This window comes from Cydia splendana, chromosome 17, assembly GCF_910591565.1.
Source record: "Cydia splendana chromosome 17, ilCydSple1.2, whole genome shotgun sequence".
Lineage (NCBI taxonomy): Eukaryota > Metazoa > Arthropoda > Insecta > Lepidoptera > Tortricidae > Cydia > Cydia splendana.
In genome coordinates this window covers 2,298,005-2,321,110 of record NC_085976.1, presented here as the reverse complement: position 1 = coordinate 2,321,110, position 23,106 = coordinate 2,298,005, and the positions used below count along the sequence as shown (strand labels likewise).

Here is a 23,106-nt window from a genome sequence, read left to right as displayed (position 1 = left end):
GAACTGCGTCGCCTGCGTCTCAGCATACGCTTAGCCTGATCAGTGGGGAGACACTCCTGACTTCGACCAAACTCGGCTCCGTTCGGCTCAGCATTGCTCCGAGCAATTATTAGGGTTGACACAACTTGACGTCCCTTTGCGTGCATAACCACAGATTAGATAATAATTTGAATTTTGACAACCCTAAATAGTCGAAAGGGATACTGCTATAAGTTAGAAAGGGATATCATGATTCGACCCTGAACCACTGTCAAACTACGGTTTTGTAGGAAGTGTCCTTTCTGTACAGTAGTACTATTACTTATTCTGTGGCCTGATGCAACTGCCGTTGACATCCAAATGTCACTTTGACAGTGACACCATCCACGTCAACGTTGCAGCAGTAATGTTGCTGCAGTTGATTCCATAAATCCGCAATCACCGAACAGTTACATTTAAGTAAATGCTTATCAACTGTTTATTTTAAGTAGTAGAAACCTATAGAAATATGAGAGCGTAAATGCATATAAATTATGCAACGAACGCCCAAGAATACCCCTACCAGTTAGCAAGCCAAATAGCAGCTGATTGGATAGAGCTCCTACAGGCGGCGTCCGTTCCCGGAATCCGCAACGGCAATAAAGTGGTGCGCAATAAATAACTGATACAACGCGGGCAAGTGGCCTTCAGCTTGCAACCGGATTGCGGAACGGTGCGGAGAGGGTATTCTACAGTATCCCTAGCTATTTTTCAAAGCAGAAATATAGGTAATTATGCATGTTGGTATTTAGAACCGGTATACGAAGTATCATAACAAACGGTGTGGCGGTTACGAAGAAATTAACAAATTACAATTTTTTAGTTTTAGCAGCCCGTATGTGTTAGTATAGGTGGTAGTAGCTTCTAGGTAATACAACCTCATAGAATACTAGTAGTCTTTGACATTTTTTATTATCTTTTTCATTTATGACACTAAAAGATTCTGACTTTGACAAATGTCATCATTGCCGAACACTTCCGAAAATAATGACAATGATCAATACAGTATCTTTCTTTTTGTTGTCGATTATTGGAAATAACTTTTGTTAGAATGTTTATTTTTTTATCTTTTGTACTAATTTAAAAAAGAAAATCCGATTTAGTGTGCCCTTGACGTGGCCTTTCCTCAGGATTTCCCCGATCTGATCAGAGAAAGTCCGCAGAGGTGTAACCCTTCCAACTCTCACTTCTATTTCTTCCTTATACACTCTATTTGTTAGCTTTCATTCACTCATTCTTTCCACGTGTCCAAACCATCTCAAGAGCCGCTGTTAGTCGTAGTCAGTTGAAAATTAGCAGCATCATCCAAATAATTCGTCGCTCCCAAGCAAAGGGAGTCTGGCCACTCGCCAGGCGAAACTGCGGCGGACGACACAAATTGTGGACAACCTAATATCAGTAAAATCGATCACGAGTCATTTCAATAATATTAAAACTCACATTGCCATTCTACCTATAATTTTCATATGACTCCATACAAAAATAGTGGTTGATATCATAAGATAATGTTACTTACAGCACATTCACAGTTGTACATTATGTTTTTTTTGACAATAACCACGAAGTAAGGTATTGACAAATATTATTCTAAATTTAAAAAATATTAGAATTTCAACATGATTACGAGTATATTGTGAAGCTACCTAATCTCCATAAGTATACAGCAAGAAAATAGCTAAATGTGTTAAGCAATTAAGACTGATTGAAGGTATTATTAAATAACAAACAAGGTGTCATTTTTGTGCTATTAGTGTTTGAAAAACTTTAACACTTATTGTGTCATTTCGGCCACTTACTGTGGGTAAAACTTTTCTACAAATGACTTCGGGTATATAACGGGTATATAATTTAGGGCTCCCGGTATCCGTGTTACACGCCGAAACGAATACCCGTGTTCTTAAGACCGGCGGTGCTAAGAACACGGTTTACACGGAACCGCCGAGATCCGGATACGTATCCAAGAACCGTTCCCAAGAAACGTTTCTCAGATACGTATCTCCGTTTACACGGGTACTTAAGACCGGCCCGAACGGATCCGAAACAGTTTGAGCTAATCAATGCTCTAGCTCTGGGTATGCAAGGTCTAGTATTGATTGTTGACTTCAGATGAACTCGTTTAGCGTACGATTTTCTTTTTTAATTATTTATAACAGTTTTAACACATGTGTTAATATAACATATTTAACCAACTATACAATACAGAGTCATTTTTGGACCGTATGCCATATTGTGCGAGGTGATTAGGTAGGCCATACTGAACAACTTTTTGTATGGCACCAACTCCGAAATCACAAAATTTTTTTTGGCCGTTTCATACATTTTGGTCGAGTGGATGTCGGCGTTTTCTATGGGAAGGCCAAATTTTTTTTGGGATTTCGAGGTTCGTCCAATAGAAAAAGTTGTTCAGTATGACCTACCTAATCACCTCACACAATATGGCTAACGGTCCAAAAATGACTCTGTATATTAATGGAAGTAGGTGTCCCTATTCTATATAGTCTACTATTTTTAATTTTGAACTTACTCGTCCCTAGTTTAGAACCTTAATTAGGGTTCCGTACCCAAAGGGTAAAACGGGACCCTATTACTAAGACTCCGCTGTCCGTCCGTCCGTCTGTCACCAGGCTGTATCTCGTGATCTGTGATAGCTAGACAACTGAAATTTTCACAGATGATGTATTTCCGTTACCGCTATAACAACAAATACTAAAAACAGAATAAAATAAAGACTTAAGTGGGGCTCTGGGACTTAAGTACTTGGATGGGTGACCGTTTTTATAGATAATGGTACGCAACCCTTCGTGTGCGAGTCGGACTCGCACTTGGCCAATTTTTTTTACTATTATTGCTTTTAAGTTAATTTCATTACATATTACATTTCAATCAAAGAAACACATTTTATATATAATGGTGTAAGTTATATAGTTTCGCGAAGAATAGGTATGCAGACAAATACTACCTACTACTACTTTGTGGTTATTTGTTATTTTTATCAATTACCTAACTGTTAACTAATCTACCAACGAAGCAAAAAAAGTACAGCGGCATTTAAAACGCAGGATTTCACGCAAGAACCTTAAAAACCTATGCTACATTGGTTACCTTGCAATTATATTGCTAAATACATTAAGATAGATCTCAAAATTGGTAATCATTCATGCTGACTGGGGTCACTTTCACACTAGTGCTCAGGTAATAAATGCCGTCCGGTGGTGTTACATTCATTAGAACGTGTTGTTTTCCAATACCCTTTTGTCTGATATCGCCGAAGACAAGTAGCGTCCCAAACCATTATCAGAACTGCCATAGCTAATTATAAGCTTTATGTCGGTGTAATAAGGAGAACCTGTCTACACATATATGAAATTGTAACAAATGCAGCGGCTAAAATTAAAGAAGCAAATGTATCGAAGCAAATGAACACGAAATAAATATGACTTTTAAGATATTGTGTTTAGAAAAGTAGGTATGACTCCAGTTCGCCACTTAGTCGGCCAATTCGTAAAATACAGTCTTTCCAAGTTACTTTAATTTAAAATCGTTTTGTTGTTTTGTTGCTAAAATTGTAAATAATATTTATTAGTACAGTCTTAAAGTTCATTTTATATGATAATAAGATAATGAATTTAAGAAAAGTCTTACTTTTCATAAATTCATACTAAATTATATTAAAAGTTGTAAATACATTACTTATTGGCAGATACACATGAGTACAGTGTAAACTCTTTATAACGTCACTCGATTTAACGACAAACTCCTTAAAATGTCGAAATTGCTTGACTTTGGTTGGTTTACCTTGTTTTCTATACAGTAATACACTCTATATAGCGTCACGCTCACTCTATTTAACGACAACAATACGGCATAATACATCATTAAGAAATACTTTCTAAGTTGCCGAAATTGATATAAACTGCAGCTGTGTACGTTTTTTTGTTTGCTGTTTTGTTGTTTTATTATCTAGCACGTGTTTATATACTTCGACTGACGTACCGGAGATTCTAAGAAAATTTGTCTTTTGTTTTTGTATGATCAACTTGCACATGTTTACCTCGGGCACTAGACTTTTGACAAGATGTTACACGTTATAAATTAATAGGCGTTGTTATTTGTATGAAATGAATGTTCTTCTTGTGCAAAATGTGTTCTAAGTATATTATAAACAGATACATTAGAATATTTAGAATAGTAACATGACCTTTTTATTTCACTCCATTTAACAACCACTCTCTATACTTAACGTCGAAAAATCCGCAGTCCCTTCAGTGTCGTTATATAGAGTTTACACTGTATTTATAAATTTTTACGTGGTTTACTATAATAATACTAAGATGTCTGGCTTGCGTAACTTAAAAAATAATTAGATTAAAAATATACATTTCTTATTGACAGAATATATTCGTAAAAACTCACACATACAATATACAGAATACAAATTATTAAAAATATAAGAACTGTTTAAAAATATGCAACTGGTAAGAATATTGTATACTTACCTACCACCGCCTACCAGATCATGCATGGCCAGATTTTAACGTAAAGTCTTTATACTCTTTATTGCTTTTATTTTTTTTAAGCACTTTAAATTTATTGCCATCAAGTTATATGAATAAACCATAAAGTATTAGTATTTAAAGTCTTATATAAAATACTATTTTGATAACTAGCATAGGTATACCTATTGTATTTCTAATTTTCTACTCGTATTTGCAACATTGCAAGCAAAAACTACCTGGTCAAAAAGGGTTCTGTAAATTCGACTCTATGAACCACGGAATAAGGTTAAATATGACGGAAACTCGTCATGAATCTTTTGTCTACTAATCTGACTCTTAAGTACGCCGCGCCGGTTCGTTCTTTCGCTACTCGTCAAGGACGTGTCCGGAGCCACGGGTAAATAAGATCCGTTTCTTCGAATACCCGTTTATCCGTAGAGACGGATCTTAATTACACGTTTCTTAATTACACGTGCGGAACGGGCCAGAAAACCGTGTACGTGTTATGCGGAAACGGGTATTCGAAACGTGTAAACGAAACACGGACTCGACCGCGAGCCCTAGTATATATTATAGCGGGTTCTGTTCTGCTCTATTCCAGGAATGGCTACCCTGCTTGACCCTTGTATTTGTATAGGTTAAGATTGAATGGCATTCATTGTAAGGCAATGTCGAGCTCTGTACCCGACGAAATTGTCACTAGGGGTTCTGGGATATTGTCTTTAAGGTAACGTAAATTAAACTTAGACTATAATGTTATCTATGTTAACCGTGTCGGAGCCCGAATTAAGGATGACTCAAGTTAGACCTGGCCGTGGCCGGGCCGGAGCTTCCGGAGCTTCGTTTTCCATGGAATGCCCCACGTAATCACCATTAGCCGTCATAGAAAATTACATGTCGGACGTACTTACGTATAAACCTATATACGAGCAAGATGCGCTAAGGCTAAAAACTAATACCTAACATATCAATAACAGATATTCAAAGATTTCCGCTCTGGGTCCTTTCAAACAGGAGATAGGTACTTCCCGTTTCCACTAGATAACATAATATGCCTAAACTTAATATATTAAACTACAAAAGCGCAGCGCAGAGCAGATTTTGTAAAGTATGGAACGTCCTTGAAATGCAGCGTGCGCATCTAAAGGACGTGTCTATACTTTACAAAATCTGCGCTGCGCAGCTAAAGGACGTGTCTATACTTTACAAAATCTGCGCTGCGCTGCGTAAACAGCCGGCCTAGCCAAGGTGACAATCGCTATCGCGTCGACAACGAAACGCTTTGTGTCTCTCTATCACTCTTCCATATTAGTGCGACAGTGACAGTTGCGTTTCGATCGCTACGGAGCGTAAGCAATTAGCATGTTGGCTACGCGGCCTGCGTCGCCTGCGTCTCAGCATACGCTTAGCCTTACTGTTGTGACATAACTACAGCGGCGGCTGTATATGTCAATTTAATATCATTTCCGAATATAATTTATTAAATATAAATTATTAAACGCATATCAAATGTTGAACGTATACAAGAGCTGACATCAAATGCCTGGCAAAATGAAAATACCAGATTGGTGGCAGATAGATATTTAATCATAAAATAGAAATGTTTTCTTCCTTCGAAATTGTTGTAGGGAAAATTTGAATCCCTCTTTATGCTCATTCAATATATTTCGTACCTATTTTCCAATACCTAAGCTTTTGTCAGCAGAGAAAAGAGATTATTACTAACGTAATAACGTGCAGATGTTAGTAAAGTGTGCAAAAATAGACATTTCCTCGTAAAATTAGTGTATGAATAGAAGGTAATAAAAATGGAAACTACCCTATTATTTGTGACATTCGCTGTTTTAAATAAAATATATAGGTCAAGCCAGACATTATATCAAGTGTTTCTTCATATCTTGCCACGGATTTCCGGTTGAATTTCAAAATGTTGGAGTCGTCTCGAGATTTTATTTTATTTTTAATGAGCATTATTAGAGCTTACTATGCAGTGAACTAATGTGGATGTGTGCCAGGGCCGTAGCTAAGGGCGGGAGTGCATTATGAGGTGTGGTTTCACAATCAAACCACCGTGTATGGTTCATAAACTGTATTTAAATAACTATAACTAATAAGATAAACGTAAATAATTTGCATTGAACATAAATTAATTTTCTAACTGACGTGTCGACTCCCACCCCTAAACCGTGGCGACGGTCGATAATATTCTTGCAGGTGAGCAGAAAATCGAACATGCCGTCCACTCCGTGTCCTTTGCGCTAGGTCCTGGTCTTGTGACGTTTGATCATCTGCACCATGATTTGAATCAGAGCTATCTGAAGCTGTTTCGTCGACTGTACTACGCGCAGGTGATGAGAAAGGTGCGAAATCATCTAGATAAATACGCTGGTGCTTTTTATCTAACCCCCCCATGAAAAATCATTCAATCTTAGTACCCCAACGCACCTCAAATACCTACTCACTCTAAACGCGAAGTTAAGTGGCTGTAATTGAAAGGTTCTATTTATTCGGTCGTTGACTCGTTTTGCGCGTAAATTAGGGCGAACACCGAATATGTGCCTCTTACCACCTGTAATGTAAAAAAATACATTAGATACCTACACATTTGTATTACCACGCATTACAGCCATTCGAAAACCAGTTTGAATTTGAATTCTTTCAAATTTGATTTGGACGTTGCGGGTTCAAGTCCTGCCGGAAGTGTAACTTTTTCCATTTAAAAATTTGAATTATTTGCCCGAGAATACAGTGACTTAAATGGGTAACGAATGAGTTTTTTACAGCTGACACGGTACGGCTGTTATACTTATATGTAGTAGGACAAACAAATGTCCCATATTATTTATTGAGGGTCATTGATTAATTTCAAGTTTTTGCTCCAAACACGTCAGGTGTGTTTGTAAAATGTATAAAAATTATAAAAATGCCGTAGATGAGCTGCAGCGTTAGAGCATTTAGTAACTGGAGACGCCTCGGCTGTCATTTTCTGTACTAAACAGTCTGCCGATTTTTGCGGGGGAGGGGCACGTCAAATGTATGTCTATTTGTACATGATTTGTACTTAACGTACAAATAGCCATGTCAGATAAACGTCAGTCATACAAAAGTTTGTAAAATTGTGCAAGGTTTACGGCAGAGGGGTCTTCAAGATCGCTGATGATGAAAACGGCACTAGTAGGCGTCGCATTGTAATAATTATTTCACTCGTCGAGAGTCCGTCAAATTTGAACCTAAATTGATTGACTAAAAGTTTCCATTCTAGCCTCTAGAACTAATTTAGCTAAAGAACTAACCTGTATAAATGTTCCATAAGTGAGCTCTAGCATTTTGAATGCCTTCATGATGATTGGTCGCTGCGCCGCCGCGCACGAGAACAGCACGAGTCGGCGTATGTCGCGTCGCATGGAGCTAGCGTGCCAGCCGCAGTAGAAGATCGAGTCGGACAGAAGAGATGCCTTCGAACATTTGAATTATTTGACTTCCACTCTCTGTGTGTTGGCTGGTCCAACAAGTTTACATCGCCATACAGCGTGGGAATGCTGTCAGCATAATGAGAACTTTCGGACCGGGCTTAGAGCAGGGTAGGGATGGGCGTTAATTTATAGATGTTTTGACGAAGTTTGTTGCAGAAATTGTGGTTTGATTTAGTATTAATGTGCGGCGATGCTTGTGCAGTTTAAATCCCAATGTAACTTTTATGCATGAAATTAAAATACTTATCAAATAAACATTCCAATTTCCTTAAAAAAAAATTTTTACGTTTAAAAAAACTTTAGGCAATTTTTCCCCGATAGATTTTGACTGTGATAGTTTGTGATTGAAAATACAGATTAAGACTTACCTGATACGTTATTTCACCAGCATTGCAAAGGAAAAGAGCGAGTAGAAAGTATAATGCTACCACAAACAATACTATTTTCAATTGGGCGCCTACAGTTATGTTCTTTGAAAGCTGAAAAAGAAAGCAATTATACATCGTTTCAATAAACCGGTTAAATAAATGATTTATCGTGAACACGATTACAAACCGGTGCGCGTTGCACCTTAGGGATAATTACTGAGAAAATCATACATTCCTTCTAGTTTATCTTATGGGAAAATTCCCAGATTAAGAATTCCCAAAGAGATATTCCCAGCGGCACGTCACTAAGCGCATTCAATTTAGCTTAAGAGTGCATATTTATTTAAGCCCATAACTGAGCTGGTTTCCTGAAATCGCAATTGCGCTAGTAGGTAAATTCCGTTATAAACTACTGTACTATGTTACTAAAAAAATGCCTTATTCATGTATATAAATGTCCCAGTGTCCAATGCTTCGCAACTTCAATAACGGCATGCAATAGAGATTGACAAACGGACTGTCAATTAGATGTCAAACACTGGCACTTTCATCTTGGTTATTTTATCGGTTTTCGGTGCACATATTTACCGGAATTTCTTATAGAATTGGAGGTGTCTATAGATTTACCAATTATGTTCTTTCAACCGGCTCAGTAAATAGAAACTTATAGGCAATAGAGACTTACGGCTAACTGCAGCAGCAATGACACGGCGGAGCCCGAGCTCAGGCAAACTTGGAGCGCCAGAACCGCGCCGACGCACCGGTCGATGTCTTTTGATAACCTTACCATATAATATTATTAAAGCAAACTACGGTTAACCAAGATTGGAGTAATATGTATAATGTGTTTTGCTATATATTTTTTTTTATTAAAATAATCTGTAGGTAAATAGTAAAAAAAACCTTAACCGAAAAAAGGCGGATTTAATGCGACAGGGCAGTCTCTAACAGCTGTCTTGCATTGCGATGGACGATCCTACATCCGATATCGGATGGGACAATGTGGAAACGCTCACAAACCTTTAAATATCTTCTCGGAAACCTGTGTTATCGCGATTTTTTCCTTCACCGGAAAGCAACTGGTACATCTAATGGTTTTTCATACGTAAGTTTACTACTTACTACTTTAGCAAATAAATAAGTACCTTATAAGATTACTATGCATCACGATTCCTTCAATCAATCCAGAATGCAGTTGATCTGTAGCAAATTCCTCATTTCCAGCATAATTATTTGTGTCAAACTGTTCCCTTAAACCTTCCAAATAATATCCCAACGTGATAAATTTATACTTGTACATGATCAGAGTGACAATAGCGAAGGAGTCAATGCATATCATGGTGGCCATCATAACGACCAACACTACTGTTGTAAAGACTCTGAATGTTATAGCAATGGCGGAATTATCTTCGTAAAATGGCCAATATGTCACAATTGTTATGAAGTGGGATCCTGGAAAAACACACTATCAATAGATACCTACTTGGTCCCATAATATCTACAAATTGACCAAACGTACTGATATCAGAAAGGTCATCATAAAGCCAGCCAAAATACAAAAATAGTTTTCCTTGGGTCATAACTAGGGATATACGTTTACGTACAAAGGTGTCCATCCGGGCCGTCTGGCGGGATTAAAATATATCTGTGCGCGGGTGATCTGTTCGCAGAGACATATTATGTGCCTAGTTTCTGTCATGTTGACAGATTTGTCCGCGAGACACATTTTTCCAGACACACCTGTACTCGTACACCTATATCTCTAGCTCGTACCAAGTTAAACTACGGTTAGCGCTGGTTCTTCAAACTAAGTACAGCAAGTAGCCTTAGTACCTATACTTAAATTAAACTGCATACCTGTCATCATCTTCCGAATGCCTTCATAAAGAAAGAAAACAAATGAACCATAAACAGACACCGCGAATGCCGTCACGTTAATTTTCATAATTCTATAATTCTCAGCCAGTCGATGTTCGTCTTCATGGTCTTTGCAAATCTCTACCAATTTCCTGTTCAATTCCTTGACGCGTTTCCTATTATAGATGACTGAAAACATCTTGCCCAGAACTATAGTATGGCTCACAGCGAACGTTGTACAATCGCTCCTTTCATCATTAGGCATGTCGCCAAAGAACACCCCAATAATTTCCAATACAGTCATAGAAATATAAATAGAAAATAATATAACGCATAGAAGTTGGTATCGCAAACTTTTTCCTTTGCTTATTTCGCCCTCCTCAAACCAAAAATCACCCGCTCCTGCTAAGTAAATTTTTCTGCATAAGGTTTTCAAAATGAAATAGTTTTTCATTTTTATTGGTCAGATTCTTCCAAGGCACAAGCTTTCTCTTTCAATGAAGAACGAATAAGTAAACCAACAGCTGTAGGTGTAAATTGGCTTAATTTTGAGAGATTATGAAGTTGTATAATAATAGGATACTTAGTACTACTTAAGTAAATTTAATGGTGATATTGGTTTTTCTTCCAGAGATCCTTAAGGCATAGGTATAAGTCATTATCTATCTATCTATACATATAATAAAGCTGAAGAGGGTCGAAAGTCTGTACATGGTAGACATTCGAAAAAATTACCTTTATAATATTGAAGTGTATATTTATGGGAAAGTGGAGGCCTTTGTCGACAGACAAGCTGTTCTACACAAACATCCAGTTGCCGATCATTGACATAAGTTAGGATTAAATAATTTAGTTAGTTTTATTAGTAAGTAGGCATATATTAATTGTAAAGAAAGAAACAGCAATAAAGGCTATTTTATTTTGTTTTATTTTTATTTTTATTTATTATGAGAAAGAGCTACAATTATCAACATACCTTTGTAGTTTAATAAATTAAGTTTAGGCATTTTATGTAATTTAGTGGAAGCGGGAAGTATCTCCTGTTTGAAAGTCTTCGAATATCTGTTATTGATATGTTAATAGTTTTTAGCCTAAGCAGATCTCGTTATAGGTTTATAGGTAAGTACGAGTGACGCAAGCAGGGGTGAAAGATGGCATAATTCGGGCTCCACGGTTAACATACATAACATTATAGTCTAAGTTTAATTTACGTTACCTTAAAGAAAATATACCAAAGCTTGACACTGATGCCTTATTAATTGACACCCTCAATCTTAATCTATACAAATAGAAGTGTCAAACAGAGTGGCCATTACTGGAACAAGAGTGTCTAAAACTGGGTAATCTAGAGCAAACAAACAGCTAATACGTATTCACAGAACAGAACCCGTTAAAAAATGTTTTATAAAATAGCAATGAGGTTTCATAGTCGAAGTCATTTGTAGAAAAGTTGTACCACTAAGTGGCCGAAATGACATAATAAGTGTTAAAGTTTTTCAAACACTAATAGCACATAAAAAATAAGTTCAAAAACTAAAACCCGGCTACTGCAAATAGCGCTCTAAAAAGTGTGAAACAAGATAGAATTCTTATCTGAAATTATCATATAGGAAAATTATAAGAGTTATCATTTTTTTATATATTTACAGAGATATTCAAAGGATCGCCGTGGACGTATGCCACGATTATAAACTTTAAGGTAAAGTGGCATACGGCTTTGGAACGCGTACATCGTGCCTCGTACGTCGGGCTACGCCCGACTCTTTTAGTATAAGGGCGCCGAAGGCGCCCGGCTTTGGAACCCGTACATCGTGCTTCATACGTCGGGCTACGCCCGACTCTTTTAGTATGAGGGTGCCGAAGGCGCCCGGCTTTGGACCGCGTACAGCGCGCCACGTACATCGGGCTACGCCTGACCCTTTTAGTGTCGCCGTTAGGACCGAGTCCGGTGCGTCACATAGGTACGTTTAAGTATGCTTCGCCTGACCACTGCGAATTTTAACGAGGTGAATATATTAAGATTACTAAGCAACTTTTACCATGGGACCAACCCGATCTCGAAAAAAAATTTGCTGATCTGGACTTCTATACCTATTCACGTTATTAAATATTGCAGGTCATTAAAAAACACCATGTATATAGCGGCCAAACAAATTTCTTTTGAAAAATCCTTCTTGTATCGCCGTAGTCGCGTAACACGCGGATAGATAGAATCCAGAGCGATTGTAGATTCGTAGTTCGAATTACCTACCAGATAAATTAATGTTTTATCGGGTGCATGCAAGCAAAGCCGGGTGCAAAAGCTAACAATATGTATATATTTGAAATGTGCTAATTGAGCTCTTTCAAATGATATACAACACGTCATCATTACTTATTTTTATTTTTTTGGTTCGTGACTTTATGACCTCTAGAGGGCGCCGTGTTCATTTTTTGTGACGTCATATAGCCTATAACCAGCGGACGATTAAGACGATTCGAATGACATGTCGTTTGTCAAATTTCAATGAGTACTTTAGAAGTTATGAGGGAACAGATGAACATACATACATACATACCCACAAACATACCGGTCAAAATCATAACCCTCCTTTTGCGTTGCCGTAGTCGGGTAAAAACTGACACCTTGTTTGTTATTTAATCGAACGAGCGAGCGAAGCGAACGAAGTTCTTACATTCGACTTGGGACACGCGGCTGGCTAGGGGCACGTCCCGGCATTTCGATGTTTTTGAGCTGAACTATCAGAGGATAGTTTGATAGTAAATTTGTTCTAATTTAAATGAAATTGGGTAAACGTGTAGTTGAGGGCATTATATTTTAGTCATTAAATTATGAGCATGCTCGATCAAGGGGTTATTGAGCTAGAAGAGCTTAGAAGGCTAAAAAGCTATTTGTGGGGGGTCTTGCTATTCTGGTCATCTTTTTGCAAGAAAGTATGGTCGAGTATGGTATCAAATGAAAGTGCTCGGCTTGCACTTTTATAATATCGTTTTTAAATTTACCATTTTGAAATAATTAGCAAGATAAAAATAAACATAATATACGAGTAGGTATTGGACATTTGACAGAAAATACTTCGGATTACCACAGATACAGTATCAGTTAAGGGCTCCACAGACCTTGTAATATATCCACGCGAGTTTTGATCCATTGCCGCCTACAGTGGGACATAAAATAGTAGAAATTAAATAAAATGGAACTCTAAAATTTCCATACTATAGTCGGTCAAACAAGTTTGTCAGTAGAAAAAGGCGCGATATTCAAATTTTCTATGGGACGATAACCCTTCGCGCGTACATTTTTTAGCCGCATTTTTCTACTGACGGAAATGTCTTGACAGACTATAAATTGTTGCCATGTGTAAGCATTTTACGTCAAAAATGTGACAGCTACGTAGAAAGTGGCGCCCTCATTTATTAACCGAGTTCCAAATCTCAAAAGGAGGAGATTCGATTGTGATTTTTTTTATGTTTGTTACTCCATATATCTCCGTCATTACTGGACCGATTTTGAAAATGATTTTTTTGATTGTATGTACGAGTGTATGCATACCACAGAACACCGCCTCTAGAAACCTAATATTGGCCATTTTGTTCCCGACGCAAATCACCAAACTGTGAGGTGCGGGAGGGGTGCTCACGGCGTTGCGATTGGTCGTTTTAAACATGGCGCGCTGACACGTGTAAATGTAGGGATGGGACATGTTCATTACAGGTAGTGGGTACTGCTACCAGTGACATCGAAATTTATTGTGGTAAAATTGTTACCAATTTAGTATACTTAGAGTAAACTTACGTAATGATTGATTTATTTTGATATTGATTAATTTAATATTTCATTAAGTAATTTAACAATGTACCTGAAATTTTTACTTAACATATTAGGGCATTTCTGTTTAAAGTACTTACCCAGAACTTGAATTTTAAAGTTAATAGAATTTTTATATTATTTCCACTCAGAATCGCAATCTCTTTCGATACGAGAAAAAAATGTCGCCAAAATCTCATACAATTATTTTCTTTTGTCCGTTTTATTAAGGTCATAGAAGGTTGTATTGAAAACATATTCAAATGGACCAATAACCTATGCCTATTACAAATCAACTCCGAGTTCTCTCGCACTTCTTTGAAGTTCATCATCAGGTCCATCTCGTGACATGAGACCTAACTGCTCACCTAGAGGATTCTAAAAAACCCATACAACATATGTCTATCACAAACCAACACCGAGTTCCCTCGAACTTCTTTGAAGTTCATCATCAGGTCCATCTCGTGACATGAGACCTAACTGCTCACCTAGAGGATTCTAAATAACCCATACAACATATTTCTATCACAAACCAACACCGAGTTCCCTCGCACTTCTTTGAAGTTCATCATCATCTCGTGACATGCGGCCTAACTGCTCCGCTGGCCTAGAGGATTCTAAAAAAACTTACACAACATGTTACCTATATATTATGTCTAAAATGGTACAATACGGTATGACGAAGCACGAAGTTTCCGCAACTGAAAAACCATCATCGTCACATCACTAGTCGAAAGGGAAAGGGATAGCGCATTGCATTTTCAAGTTGACGAAAAGGGACGGACATACTTCGCCTCTGCTTATGACCAGTATAAAATGAACCCCGCGGACAAGAAACATTATTCAATGAAATAATGAATTTCGCTTTCCTGTGGGATGTTATTCCATCTGTTTTGTAAGTAGAAAGTCTTAGATGACTTGCCACACCATTTTATGCTGCAATATCCCATGATTTCCCAATTAATTCAATAGTTTACGATTTATTTTCTTAGACTCGTGCACACTGCTAACAGGTCGTAACCTTGGGCGCAACTGATCGGAGCGGCGCGCGAACAATCTTATATTTGACCTATACACCATACGGGCGGTGACCGCGAGTCGTCCTATAAGCTCGGTCTATAGGGGTTGGTCTGTGATGCATACAGATTGTCCCGTTTTTGTCAAAACCCAGTTCAGATGATGAGATCCATGAGGAATCGAGGGAACTCCTCAAATCTTAAAAGCATACATATAGTGATTTATGTGTTTTATCAACAAATCAAGCATATACATTACAAAAATTGACATTTTTAATGAAGTGGAACTGCTCATGATGATCAGAATGGAACTCTTCAACGAAGCATAGTTCACGTTTGGCGATTTTCCTCTTCGTTATGTTTGTTAAGCAAGTTAAGTTTTTAAGCCACATTTTTGTCAAGCTCGAGTTCTGATGATGGGATCAACGTGGAATCGAGGGAACTCCTCAAATCTTAAAGGCATGCGTATAGAGATTTTTGTATATTCATCAGAAAATCAAGCATTTTCATTAAAAACTGTCGCATTTGATGAAGTGGAACTGCTGATGATGATCAGAACAGAACTCTTCAATGACTACACGTTTGGCGATTTCGAATTTCGATTTTGACGGACCTGGTCCTGGACCCGGAACTGGACCCGGACCCGGACCCGGACTCAGACCCGGACTCGGACCTTGACCTGGAAAACCACTGATACCTAAGCTAAATAAACCACTACGATTACCTACTATAAAATGTAGCTATAAAGTATAATGATGCCAAACTTACTAGCCCCTCCCGCTCAAACCCCCGTACACCGCACTGCACGCGACGTTAAGTGTGTTAGGTTAGGTTAGAACTGCGATCCTCACAGAACCGAAAAAAAGTGGGTTAGGTTAGGTTAGAACTGCGAGCCTTACAGAAACGAAATGCTACTAGAAAAGTGGTTTTGGTTAGATTCGAACTGCAATCCTCACAGAACCGAACTGCTATCAGAGAAGTGGGTTCGTGAGGCTAAATCTGCGACCCTTACAGAAACGAAATGCTACCTACTAGAAAAGTGATTGGTTTTACCTCCTTTTCTACATAGTGCACCGTCTATGTACAATAATCTTTCACCTGCCCCCATAGAAGCCGGTTCTTTTTTCTTGAAAATGATTTTCTACTATTTTATGTCGAATTATACGAGTAAGTAGGTGCAACAAAGTCAATCGCTCTATATAATTTTTGGCAAACCGCGAGTTCCCAGTTCGGGGCGAACTACTAGTAATACCTTCAATCAGTCGAAAACTTAACACATTTAGCTATTTTCTTACTGTATTCAATGTAGATTTGGTAGCTTAACAATATACTCTTAATCACGTTGAAATTCTAATATTTTTGATTTTGAATAATTTTTGCCAATACCTTACTTCGTGGTTATTATCAAAAAACACATATTACGTACAAATGTGAATGTACTGTGCAAACATTATCTTAACCCTTATCTTGGCATTGTAACACCCGTGATACATGGAACTTTAAAAAATCTAGCAGTTTCACTTTATTACCTAACAAAATAATTCTGCCATCAATATGTCGAGCTACCCTCCTTTCTTATAGAAAAAAATAATGGACACAAGTGTCATTGTAAATTAATTAGTAATAATCAACATGGCACCACGGAAACAACAGATTTCGGTTCGCACTGGAAGTTTTGCATTTATTTCTTAGATTAGTATAATTTTTTCCATAATCTACATTTTGATGCATTTACTATCTGTTAGTGCATAAATATTTACAATGCGTTCAAATTTAAAAACATTTAATACACAGAACCTTACAAGAAACTGTTATGTATTATATTTGATACATTGCCAAGAATTGTATTACATTTAATACATTGCCAAGTTGTCGTCAAAATAGTTTTACATGTTTTTTTAATTTTTTTATATTTGTGCTGTTACAAAACAGGTTTCAAGTATTTAATATCAGTTGTCGTATTATTTATTTATTGAACTTAGATTTTTTTTAAAGTACTAGATGTTATTTAACTGTATATTCATACGCTGTAGCATTATTGCTACGCCGTAGCCCGTAGCACAGAAAAATATGTGTATGGCAAAAAATGCCCCCAAAGTAAAAAAAATATGTACTTTTTTTTACTTTTAATTATTTGTTTACTTTTCATATTTTACTCAACTTTTTGCTGACGACTTTTTTGAAACTTTACGGGATCAAATTTTCCGCCCATGTGATCAGGTATTCGTAGATATAATTTATTTTTACAGGTGTAATAGTCATCTGATGCTGTAGATTGCGTTTAATTAGCAATAAATGATAATTTATGTAGCATTACATGTTTTATTTTTATTAAAATCCACATTTTTTTCTAAAAAGTAGGAAACTATTTTGTCCAGGGATTGGCATTGTATCAAATATGATACATATGATTTTCCGAAACTGGAAAATCCTGGATTTTTTCCCTTATTTTTTAATAGTCTAGGATCCTCAATAGGTGACGTAAACTAAAAAAAAAATTATATTTAAGATATTTTGAGCCTTGCCAAGATAAGGGTTAAGGGGCCCAATGATTAACAGTCCGCCGGAAGGTATCGGCCTGTCAGTTGTTCGGAACTGTCAAAATTTTGTTCTAACTGACAGGCCGATACCGTCCGGCGGACTGTTAATCAGTGGGCCCCTTTACGATATCAACAACTATTACTATATGGATTCATATGAAAACTATGGTTAAAAATAGCACATTTCTATTTTCATAACCGTCGATTTGTCTGTGGTATTGTCGGTAATATTTTACTTTATAGGTACTATTGTACTCTTAACTACCTTCTTATTTTATTTTATAAATCGCTACGACAATAGATTTTTCTCAAACATGCAATGAAATATTGATGTTATGTTCCTTATAATAGGCTGCGAAGTATGACGTTTCAGGTGCGGCTAGGACAAAAGGTCGTTAATGGAATTTCATACACATCTTGCAGGCCTAGGCCGGCAAAGTCCTCTTTTTTAATTTTCATTTCACAGATATTTGTGACACAGCATCGTGGCATTCATCCATTAAAAAAATTAGAGGCAGTATTTGCTTTATGGTTCGTAATGACACTCTGCCACTACGCCTATAAAAAAAAAAACAAAAAACAATGTTTGCTATAATTTGCAGTTTTATTTGTATAAAATCAACATGAACTTAATAAATAATACATTCTATAATTTTATAATTTTAAATTATAAATTTAACTACACAAATAAAAACATTTAAAATATTTCATCTAAACGTTAGCGGTAAAAAGGTCTACTCAAACACGCGTAGTTATATTTTTTAAATTGTTATGGAGGTAAAGTTGAAAAATAATCATTCTGTTTTATTGGATTTATGGTGCGTTCATGTTGATTTTTTGACTTTAATATGAGTTCCGACGAAATAATGAAATTAATATTAATTGTAATCGTAGGCGTTGGAATTGGCAGCGTAAGCAGAATTGATTTTAATAACTTGCTGCCTCTGCCGCCAAGTCAAAGACGAAGTATGTATATGGTTGCTTATGGCAATTTTATTATTTGAGAAACTAAGAAAAATGGCTTACAGTTTATTAGAAACAGTTTTGTGGCATATTTTAAATGGATGTAACTACAAATTCGTCAACACTGTGGAAATTATACTTATTTACTCCGTGCATAAAGCAACGATGTATGTGAAACATGATATCAACATGAAAGACTATGTAAACTTATGTGACGAAAACGACAGTCAGACGGATACAAGGCGAAAAAATCAAAGATACATGAAAATATACGGGTGGTAAAAATACACGACTCGTGTAAAACATACTCGTGTACTACATACATGATAATGATATAGGTACGTGTTGGTTATATTTTGGGTGTACTTTACTTTTAGTTTTTTCTATAAATATAACTTGGGTTTCGTGGATTTTTTATTTTATTTATTTCATTGCATGTTTGAGAAAAGCACTATACATACCTCGGCGGGAAATGGGGTTGCCCGCGCTCAGACCTATACGGCCTCGCTTCGCTCGGCCGTCTATATGTCTTCGGCCGGCAACCCCTTTCGTCCCGGCCTCTGTAGTAATGTACTATTCGGCTGCCCTAAGCAGAAAACAAGTAACCCAGTTTTGACAAATTTTTGAGGAGAGCAAAAAAACGTAATTTGTCAGTTTTGTTAGGTATTTGGTCTAAAATGTAACATCTGTTTATACCATTATGTTAAAGGCGATAAAATTAAGCTTATACAGACTTTATTTTTTGTTATTCTTGTATATTAAACTTTGTACGGGCATAAAATGTTTTCTGTGTAGTTTACTGCCCGAAAATCTCAGAACCATTCTACACAAATTCAAGTATCTCGTGTTTAGCTTGGAAATAGCAAGCACTTTAGCTTCTTAAATATTAAACATATTTGGCTCTCCGCTCAATAACTTTTCCAATTTTCATGCAATTCTGAAGGAAATGGTACCAAATGAAAGCTAATAACATAGGCTACCGAAAACTGATTTTTATTTCTTTCAGGTTTATCGACTTCAAAATCCCTGTTAGATAATAAAACGCTTGAAAAAAAAAACATTTTTTTATATATTTTAAAGTTCTTTTCTATTGGAAAATAGACTTATTTTTAATTAGTGATTGATGATGCCATCCTCGTACCTTCTGACACATGGTTATTGGTACTTATTTCATCGATTTTATTTATTTTCAAAGATTATTTTGTGATACGATGACCCATTCCTTCAACAAACCCTCTGTCTTCGTGGATGGGTGGTACCTACAGGATCCTGCTTCCGAACTTTTCTTTTTTAGGGTTCCATACCTCATAAGGAAAAAACGGAACCCTTATAGGATCACTTTGTTGTCCGTCCGTCCTCCGTCCATTTGTCTGTCAAGATCCTTTATCTCGGAAACGCGTGGAGGTATCGAGTTGAAATTAAAACCATATACTCAGGTCTACATTCCCTTAAAGATGTAGAAAAAATCAAACATCTACATTAACGTAAAAAAAAGATACGGTGGTTTATGCCAAAATACGTAAGTATATTTCGACATTCTCAAGGGATTCAAAATTTAAAGGGTACCTAAGTAGGTGGGTAGTAGGTAGCTAGGTCAACGAGAAGTCCCGTTGCCCTAGAACTATGAAATTTGGCAAGTAATATTGTATTACATTATAAGTACAGGAAATAATCTGAAAACTATAAATTTGTAAAAAATAAATAAAATCAATAACTAAATTTGTAAGGAACGCTCGGTGGGCGAGTCCGACTTGCATTTTTTTATAGTCCTATTTGACAGACGTGTTTGATAGGAATGAGGCAGGTGCATGGAATGGTGAGAGCTGGTGAGTTCATAAAAATCTATATTTGGGGACAATCTTACACTGGTTGACCTAGCCCCAAATTAAGCAAAGTTTGTACTATGAGTACTGTCCGACCGCCTGGCCGGCACAATTTGGATTTGGATAAATCTGGTTCAATGGTGGATGATTATGCAATAAAACTTTGATTTTATGAAAAGACGCATTGTATTATTACTTTTCATATACATTTATACCGTGAATCGACATTATAACTAATTTCCCGTTTTATTATAAAGGAAAGCGAAACTAGCTAGTGCAGCCATTTTTTTGCAAGAGACAAAGCACAGATAAAATATCTTTGACATAAATCTAGGCCGAGCTGTTTGAGGTTTCAAATTAAACTATTTGCACAATGAATGGCAAATTACTCATAAATCTTATAATAATACATATAACGCTCAAACATCCCGCCCGCCAAGAACAGCATGTTCTTCCTACCGCCCGCCATGACATCATACAGGAACAGGCATATAGAATTGCATACATAACATTGTTTAGGCATTGCACCTTAATAAAGTACTAAAATTAACAAGAGCTAACATGACATCAATAGACAACTTTGAACTCTATCTAAAGTTTTAAAATAGAAAACAATACAAGGTACACTGTTCACCAGTCTATAAGGAAGAGATCATAAACAAGTTTGATAACAATCTATAGAGATAGAGATCACAGCCTTAACTAAGACAAGTTACATTGTATACTAACCACTTGTTAATATTTACTAATATACCCGTACAAAGGTGAGTATCATCAATCATCAGAGGTTTTACAACTCTGTTATAACAATATAACATAAATGAAAATTTAAATAAATTAAACACTTATAAGTATACCTATTAAAGTATTGGTACAACATAATAATACTCTTTCCTATCAGTCATTTTTAATAAGTACACTTTTATTTCTAAGTACACTGATATAGTTTTACATAACTAGTGACTTTATACTATTAATAAAAACTTTGGTAAACCTTATAGGAACTTTAATAAGTCTCTAAAGTTATACAGTAACAGTATCAACCACATGAAAATTGCAGTACCATTTGGATACCCTAAACTAAACATATATTAATAAAATAACATACTCATGGTCTTGCTCTGACCTGTAGCAAGATAAGAATACAAAAAAAACAATAACTACATTACAAGTAATACTAGTTGGCAGCAGGCAATACTATTAATTTGGAAACAGGTCTCACAAGTTTGGAATGATTACATTTTAAGGTAACGACTCTAGTGACATTGTCTGGACCAGGGTGCTTTTCTTGTACTAACCCGTATAACCACTTCGAGGGCGGGAGATCATCCTCCTTAACTAATACTACGTCACCTACCTGTGGCTCCGGGGTGACCTTAGTCCATTTGTACCTCTGATAGAGCGTCGTTAGGTACTCCTGAGACCATTTTCGCCAGAACTGCTGCATGAGCTTCTGGGTGAGCTGCCATCTATGCAAAGGGCTGATCTGAGAATCTTCATAGTTACGATCTGGAGCGGTTACCAGAGCTTCACCAACTAGAAAATGTCCCGGGGTGAGTGGACTAGTGTCCACTTCATTTGACGGTAGCTGGTACATGGGCCTACTGTTTAAACAAGCCTCCGCCTGGACTAAAACCGTTGATAACTCCTCAAACGTGAGAGTGGTGCCATCTAGGACCCGTTTCAAATGGTATTTAGTAGAGGCAACACCCGCCTCCCAAAGTCCACCGAAATTGGGAGCCCGGGGTGGAATAAAATGCCATTCAGTACCTTCATTAGCTAAGGCCTCAGCAACCTCTTTCATGACAGAAGACTCGCTCTGCTGGAAGAGGACTCGCAGTTCCTTGGATGCACCGACAAAGTTGGAGCCGTTGTCGCTCCAAATCTCCTTACAAGGACCCCGACGTGCGACGAACCGTCTGTAAGCAGCTAGAAACCCTTCAGTGGTAAGTGAACTTACTGCCTCCAGGTGGATACAACGTGTTACCATACATACAAACAGTGCTATGTAACCTTTATAGCTTTTACATCCTCTACCCTTGGATATTCTAATATTTATAGGGCCTGCATAGTCGCACCCAGTGCGATGAAACGGACGAGCAATAGTTACCCTTGTACTGGGCAAATCAGCCATGAAGGGTTGATTTTTGGTAGCCTTGTACTTTATGCATCTTACACATTTACTTAAAATATGCCTAATCAAGCTCTTGGCATTGAGAATTAAAAACTTGGATCTTACATAATTTAGGGTGAGTTGGGGGCCTCCGTGGAGAGTCCTTGTGTGAGCGTCACTCACAATCAGCTTGGATAAGTGATGGTCATGGGGCATTATTATAGGATGCTTAACATTATAAGAATGATCGCTATGCTCAATCCTACCTCGAGTTCTCATAATACCATCCTCGTCCAAGAAGGGACACAATGATACTATTATGCTTCTCCGGGGGATTGGATTAGAATTATTCAAGTTAGTTAACTCCCGAGAGAAAGCTGAAGATTGACTTGCTTTGATACCTACCTTTAAGGCATTATCAAGCTCCCTTGCGGTCAGATAGGACTGAAACGATTCTCCTTTCAATTTTTTACAAAATCTGAGACAGTAAGCTACTACCCTTACCGTCTTGGATAAAGATGAGTATTTAGTCCAAACACTCAACTCTTCGGATGGCTGATCCGTGGATAAAACAGTACATACATGTACTTTCATGGGCTTGGCTTCAAGCTCAGTGGATACGGTTTCGGAT

The 23,106-nt window shown here is 37.1% G+C and overlaps 1 protein-coding gene across 1 annotated transcript; it reads right to left on the bottom strand.

Moving 5' to 3' along the window:
* Window positions 1-6,993: 6,993 nt before the first annotated feature.
* LOC134798534 (uncharacterized) lies at window positions 6,994-10,701 on the bottom strand. Its single transcript, XM_063770919.1, has 6 exons — window positions 10,213-10,701; window positions 9,501-9,807; window positions 9,041-9,137; window positions 8,356-8,466; window positions 7,808-7,969; window positions 6,994-7,083 (listed from the first exon to the last, which is right to left on the bottom strand). Exons 1-6 carry the CDS (start codon window positions 10,664-10,666, stop codon window positions 7,018-7,020), a joined length of 1,197 nt encoding a protein of 398 aa, XP_063626989.1. The 5' UTR covers window positions 10,667-10,701; the 3' UTR covers window positions 6,994-7,017.
* Window positions 10,702-23,106: the final 12,405 nt, after the last annotated feature.